Source organism: Phaethon lepturus, unplaced genomic scaffold (genome assembly GCF_000687285.1).
Source record: "Phaethon lepturus isolate BGI_N335 unplaced genomic scaffold, ASM68728v1 scaffold9240, whole genome shotgun sequence".
Taxonomy (NCBI): domain Eukaryota; kingdom Metazoa; phylum Chordata; class Aves; order Phaethontiformes; family Phaethontidae; genus Phaethon; species Phaethon lepturus.
In genome coordinates, this window is record NW_010511128.1 from 4674 (window position 1) to 11993 (window position 7320).

Here is a 7320-nt window from a genome sequence, read left to right on the forward strand (position 1 = left end):
CTGTAATGTTAATATATGTGGAAGGTACTTGTGTATATATTGTAAAAATCTGTGGTTCTTATGTATGTTCTTAAGCTCTTTTTCGTTAATATTAAAAAAAACACAAATTGTTTCCCAAATGTAGGTCATTATAAGCGTACAGTCTGCCAAACGGCACATGATAGCTGCCTTATCAATAAGTTTATCGTCCTGTACTTGCCTGTCGCATTCCTTAATTAAAGCTTTGAGAGTTACTTTGAGAGTAAATCTCTCTCTAAATTGGTAAACATCTGTCTTATAACTATAAAATGTTGAAAGGTGGTAACAAAAGGCATGTGGAGGATCTGTTATACATAAGAGGTGTAACTTTTGGTAGATGTACATTTTTGTTGCAGGAAATATTTCTAGGGCTCAGGGTGTTAGCTTGTGTGTCAAGTACCTACATTTTAAGTTACTCTGCTGAGGTTAAAAGCATAGATGATGTATTTTGGTTGCAAAATGAAGCGTATAGGGATCTTATTCTAGCAAGTTTGGTTGGGTTTGTGTGTTTTTTTCCTAAAGGACATTTGTAACTGCACAAATTCACGAGTTGGCTGCACTCTTGATTCATAGTGGGGGAGGAGAGGGGAAGTGGGAACCGGTACAATATTCACTTCCTTCAGGGTAGCTTTGCCTTTACTGCTTCTAATTCAAGAGCACCTTGGTGTACGTATCCTCTGCAAAACCTGCGCGCTGGGTAGGACAGAGCACTGGAGGCGAAGGAGTTCGCAGGTGGTTGTGTAGTCTGGGGGGAGGCTTGCATCTAACACAGAGCTTGTTTGTCCTTGGCGTGTGTGTTGAACTTGAGTCTCTGCATGACCACCCATAACCTCCTCTGCCTTCATTTCTTGTGCAAGTCGTAGGAAAAAGGGAATGTGCCCAGGTGGGTTTGGGTGAGTGCCTCGTAGGAGGAGATCTGGGGAAGCAAGGAGGCCTTGCAGCAGCTATAAAGAGCAGTCCCAGTGTGGTTTGGCACGTGATGAAAGTATGTGCAGGAATTTGGATATAATGTCGAGGGTTTAAACTGTAATTCAGGCAATAAAAATACGCAAGGTAGATGTGTGTGTCACCGAGCGGTGCTGGGAGGGATCGAAGGCAGAGGGAATGTAGCCGGGCGGGTGCAGGGCTTGGTGGCCCGAGAAGGATGGCCATGGGGGGACTCGTGTCTGCGAGGAGACCTGCTGGTGGGAAGACATGGAGAGCCCTTCAGGAGAGAAACCAGGATGAGTGTTTAGATGGGTGGCTGAAGAAAAGGCTATTGATAGCTCCTGTGCCCAGGACTCTTCTTCTTATGAACCTTACTGGCAGTACAGGTGCCCGGTTTGTCCCCCAAAACTCTTGTCGCAAAGATTTTTTGGAGAGCGAAACCTTCCGTCTTCATTTTGGGCTTATTTTCTGAGGTATTGCACAAAATCATGTTCTTAGAAACGCGGTTCTTTCAAGATGTGGTTGGTTTGAGTTTTAAAAACAGGCGGTCTTGAATAAGTCAGCATGCTGCAGGATTGTTTTCAGGGGTGTTGTGACCCGATAGCTGCTCTGGGGTATAGTGTGACTGGGTGCGTTCCTCGTGCCTCTTCTAACATCCCATCCTTGCCTCGACCTTGTTGCTGCTCTTCCCTCTGCTCTGTGTTTAAAAAGTGGTGAGAGTTTGAATGTTGGTGTAGTTGACATGGAATTGTGGGTGAAGCCACCTGAGTCGGCCTGGTGGTGACTTTCCTCCCTCGGTGGCCTCGCAGGCGCTGCTTAAGAAGTGAGGGGAGGTGGGTGAGTTAGCGTTACCTTGGTTTTACCTGCTTGCTGGAGCCTTTCATCTTCCCTCTGTTAATTAATGCTAACTGCTCTGGCAGTGCTCTAGTTTTAAAGTGAAAATCAAGAATGTGCTTGTGGATTTTCTTAAGACACGTTGTAAACGCCATGTTGGCCTTCCAAAAGAAGCTCCTTTTGGATATTCCCCAGTGAAGTCCAGCACGAGGTGCCGTGCTGCGGCCGTTGAAGGCAGGGCTGGAGCTTGTACTGCAGCACACACGCTGTGGTGGTGACTGGAGTGGTAATTCAGTTACTCTGACAGTTGCTTGCTGGCAGGGCTTCTGCAGGAGGAGAAGCCTTTTGCTCACGCACATGTAGTCCTGGGAGTTGTAGACGTTTGGTGGAGAAACACTAAAAAAAGGGACCTCTGGGTGCTCACATCAATCTACTAATATCGATGGGTGATAGCGGTTTGGGTAGAACTTGCCAGCATGGTTTGAGTCCCAGAGGCAGACAAAAGATTCAGGATAATTCTTGGACTTAACTGTTAAAATTCTCCGAATGCTGTGAAAGTTCCTCAGACTGTGTCCATGTGAATGACCTTTCCTCTTTTTTTTTTTTTTTTTTTTTTAATCTTCCTTCCTATGGTCACCTCAGAGAGATGCCTTAGCACCCTCTCCCCTCTAATTCCCTGTTAGGAAGAAATTACTGATAGGTGTAATACGGCTTTAATAACAACCAAAACTTAGAAACAGAGGGGAGGGAACATGCTTACAAAAGTTCCTTAATGTTTTTTTCCAAGGGTTGTTTGTAAGAGTAGAGATCTAATTAAGTGTTAGAAAAAACAGTGCTGTGTACAAGCAAATAGTTTATAAGGACCTAAATAAAAGTAAAAAAAACCCCAAACGCTGAATACCTTTTGGAGGTCATCTTTAAGCTACTGGAACAAAGCCTTAGTCTTAAGGGAGACTTTCCAGTCTTGCAAAGTATTTTAAATGCTGTCCACCCAACTGAAAGCGAAGCCAAGGAGGGTTGCAGTAGCTTAGTGGGAGGATTTTCTTTTTAAAGTGAGTTTGCTAACCTGGAGGAAAAGGCAGTATGAAAGTTTTGCTTCTGTTTTCTACTTCTGTTTAAATTAACAAAAGTTGATGACCTACAAATTTACTGTAAAATGCTCTTCATCCTAGGTAAACTCCTGAGTGGCTGCACCACAGTGCAAATATGTTCATAAAGAAACATTGCATTCAGCACCAAATGTGGGTTTTTCTGCTTTTTTTTGCAGTATGGGTATTTTCTAAGCTGCTCACTTGCAATGCTGTGGTGGTAATTGTGGTGAAGAGCACTGATCTAGAGTCTTTCTTTGGAAGACAGACCAACATGTTTCTGCAGAACTGAGAGCGCCTGTTAGGAACAGTCATTCCAAGTGTACGTGTCTCTGTATTGAAGGTCTTGGTGGGAGGCTGGAGTGGGGGGAGTCCTTTATTCTGACAGTCTTCCTCCCTCCTCTCCCAAGGGCTTCTTAGCCTCAAGTGGAAAGCTCCCTGCAAGTTCCTTTTTTTTCTTTCCTCCCTGAATAGTCATGTTCAGTCTTTATTTATGGACCCACATGGTGACTAAAAGCCGTTTTCAGTGAGTCTCCAATAAACATTTAGGCATGCAGTATCCCTTTTTTCAGTAAGGTACAGTTGATTACAGAATACGCTAGGTTCTGGCAACAAGGGACTGGTGAAGTCTGAACCCACCTCTAGTGTCTCTGTACTTCTGTTACAATGGCTTCAATTCTTATTTTTTCATTAGTTCCTCTGTGAGGGTATCCTTTCTTCCCTGTCCTCCTCCTCTGTGTCACCTAACTGGGTTTGGCGAGAGAGTTAGTTAGCAAGACTGCAGATAGTCTGAATTGTAGACCTGGTGAGGAGCCTGCCAGCTGGCCAACGTACATGCTCATTGGAAACCAAACAGAGCAGATAACTTTGAGCTTGTCCCGTGGTCCTTCCCTCCATGGGGATGTGGGTTTGTTTCTCTAACTCGTTCCTGACTTTTCACAAAAATTCAGTGTTTAGTACTTAGTGATTTTTGGCCCTGATGTCTGTCTGTGGTCCCTGTTATGGGGAAGCACCTGGTCTGATGCTGGGGAGCAGCTGAATGAGGCTGGAAACAAAACTGGCTGTTAAATTTTGCTTGTTCAAATAGTCCTCACTTTTCCTGTAAAGTGGTATATTAATTTGGTCATTGGGGTGCATTAATGAACAGCTACAACAAGCTTATGCAAATTTATGTGAAATTAGAGGATTGGCATATCAGGCAAGAGATCAGGGCAATTTCTTATTATTGAATTGACATTGAAATAGCTTATGAAGGTGCTAGATAAATTTTGCAGCAAAAGGAAAATAAAGTAACTGTTGCACTGTTAGCACAGCCTGTGTTGTGGGTTATGTGAATGCAGTTTAAAAAAAAAAGGCATTAAAAACACTGACACTTTTAGTGGTAAGGAAGGAAGGTAAATGATGAGAAGCATGAAGGTGATGGGGGGAGAAAGGTTGCGATATATGAATGAAAGGTCTTTGGTTATTTCTCTTAAATTTTTTGATCTAGTTGAGTTAAGCCAGTGGCTGGCTATTAGTCAGAGCGTAGAACTGCTCTGTCATGGTGTATGTGTGGGTTAATCTTTATCCACGTTCTTGAAAGAGAAATGGGAATTGCTAACACTGGAAATCACCTAGCTTATTCAGAAATGTACTTCTGGGAAAGTAGGTTTTGTATACACGAGGGAAATGACTTTCTTCAAATCCAAGGCTTTGAGGGAAGCAGTAGTGTTGCCAGTGGGTGTGGGGTGATGGGGTTTCTTTAGCCACTGGGAGTTTAAGCATATGGAGATTTGTTTGCCTCAAGCCCTGTCTCTGTTACATGTTATGGTTCTAATTTGTCGTTTTTAACGCACCTGAGCTGGCAGTAGGAGCAGTGAAAACTGTTCTATAGATGTAGCTCAAGAATTGTAAAGGTGAAGTTGGTGAGCTGCTGGCATTGAGGAATGGGTGTAACCAGGGCAAGACCTTTTGTGAAGGCCTAGAAGGATGCTGGCATGCTCAGTGGATGGACTGAAAGATGAGGATAGTAGTTAGAGGCAGGCACTAGCTCTGGAAGATCCTGAGGGACCGGCTTGCGTGTTGCTACTTCTGTTTTTAGCTGCCTCGTGCCTGGGTGGCTCCACCAAGCACAGGACCAGTGGTCACAGAGGGAAGATGCTGTGCTGAACCTTGGGTGGCTTTACGAAGAGCGTTGAGTTTTGCTCTGTTAAGTTTTACTGCTGTTGCCCATCTTGTTTTGTCTTATTTTCTGCAAGTGCAATGCCTAACTTTCTCTTTTTCCCTTCTGTAGGCTGCCCTCGGGAGAGGCAGTGGGAGGCAGGGGAGCTGGCCTCGGCACCGGGAGAGGCTGGACTTCCCGTCTCTCTGTGCTGAATGGCTGCGATGGCGCCCGCTCTCACTGACGCAGCAGCTGAAGCTCACCACATCCGATTCAAGCTGGCTCCCCCGTCCTCCACCTTGTCGCCTGGCAGTGCCGAGAGCAACGGCAACGCCAACAACATCCTCCTGGCTGCCAACGGCACCAAAAGGAAAGCCATTGCTCCGGAGGATCCCAGTTTAGATTTCCGAAACAACCCTACGAAAGAAGAGCTGGGCAAGCTGCAGCCGCTAGTGGCCTCTTATCTCTGCTCAGATGTAACATCTGTTTCTTCAAAAGAGCCTCTGAAGCTGCAAGGAGTCTTCAACAAGCAGACAGTCCTTAAATCTCACTCTCTCTTATCTCAGTCCTTCTTGAAAACAAGTGATCTGTTGGGGAGGCAACCAGTGTTGGAATTCACTTTGGAGAATCTAAAAACAATGAGTACTAATAGCCAGCCACCTCTCCGGCAAGCGCCTGTAAATGGCTTGGCCAAGAAATTGGCCAAAAGTACCAATTCAGACCATGAAAACTCTAGTTCTCTGAATGGTGGGAAGTGTGCTCCTCCTGCTGCCGCCCTCCAGGGTGTTGACTATAATGCAGGAGGTTCTGAATTGGGGGACTTGAAGACTGGGTTGACCAATTGCACTCTTCCACATCGAAGCCTTGATGCAGAGCACACAACTCCATTTAGCAATAATAGCACTGCAAACAAATCTTCCCTTAATTCCACGGAGCAACAGCGAGTGCTCGAGGGTGGCAGTGGAGAGACTAGGTTGCCCGGTGTTGCTAGTCACACTGACTTTGGGAGCTGTAAGTTGGAGGAGCAGAAACCTTCTCTGTTGACTGGTCACCACAGTGCTCTCGACTCCGAGATGAGGACAAGGGCATTGCTGCGACGGCAGGCAGACATTGAGAACCGTGCCCGCAGGCTGCAGAAACGCTTGCAAGTGGTGCAGGCAAAGCAGGTGGAGAGACACATCCAGCAGCAGTTGGGTGGCTTCTTGGAGAAAACTCTAAGCAAGCTTCCAACTTTGGACCCCCTGAGGCATCGGAGCCAGCTGATGTTGACCAGGAAAGCAGAAGCAGCCTTGAGGAAAGCTGCGAGTGAGACAGTTACTTCAGAAGGCCTAAGCAGCTTCTTGAAGAGCGATTCAATATCGGAAGAACTGGAGAGATTCACGGCCAGTGGTATGGCCAACTTGAGATCCAGCGAACAAGCGTTCGATTCGGATGTCACTGACAGCAGCTCGGGAGGAGAGTCTGACGTTGAAGAAGAGGAACTGACCAAAGCAGACCCAGAACAACCCCACGTACCGCTGTAAGTAGCAGTCATACTTTGCTTACCTCTAGCGGGGGGAGAGCGAGGTGAAAGGTGGCAGATGGAAAATCTGGATTTTGTAGGAACACTTTTCTCTTTTGATGGGCTTAGATCAAAGAAGTAATTGTTAAAACTAGTGTGGTGTGATTTGCAGCACACTTCCTAGTTCAGGCAGCACATGCAGCATTGAAGATAAAATTCTTCATGCCTAAGGTAGTTATTGGTGTTCTTGTGGTGCAGCAAGGCCTGGAAATACTGGCTGGCAAGAGCGGTGCAAGCACGCTGCTGTTACAAACCTGAAATGCTCTAAGTGGTTCTCTCCATGATGTGTTGGACCTGTCCCCTGAAATGAAATGTTTGTCTTTTTACAATGGGAATCTTTGTTGTAAAGTAAGGCCAGTCTGCATCTTTGTAGCTGATGGCATGCTTGTGACTGGGAATTTTTATTTTTTTGGTTAAACGAACTGACTGGGGAAAAAAAAAAAAACAAACCTCTGAAAGGATTTGGTCCAAGTGCCAGTGGAAGTGTGAAGTGAATGTGTTCTTCAATCTGGGAAATTATTGTTGGGAATTTTCTTCTTGTCTGTGAGTTGCATTAAATGATCACAACAGCCTCATAATTATGTTGTTAACTGGAAGCTGTTTGCGTAAGTGTTAGGTATCAATTTGTGTGTGGAGGAGGAAAATCCTCGTCAAGGGAAAAAGGTCTTGAGAAGGGAAATTTTTCTTCCAAACCCAAGAATTTTCCCTAGGAGTGCATATTGCAGTATTTTGCATACATCTCTTAAAAGGCT

The 7320-nt window shown here is 45.3% G+C and overlaps 1 protein-coding gene across 1 annotated transcript; it reads left to right on the top strand.

Annotated features, from left to right (window-relative positions):
• The first annotated feature begins 5166 nt into the window (after positions 1-5166).
• Positions 5167-6530, top strand: LOC104617532 (KAT8 regulatory NSL complex subunit 1-like). Its single transcript, XM_010282882.1, has one exon. It carries the CDS (start codon positions 5223-5225, stop codon positions 6528-6530), a length of 1308 nt encoding a protein of 435 aa, XP_010281184.1. The 5' UTR covers positions 5167-5222.
• Positions 6531-7320: the final 790 nt, after the last annotated feature.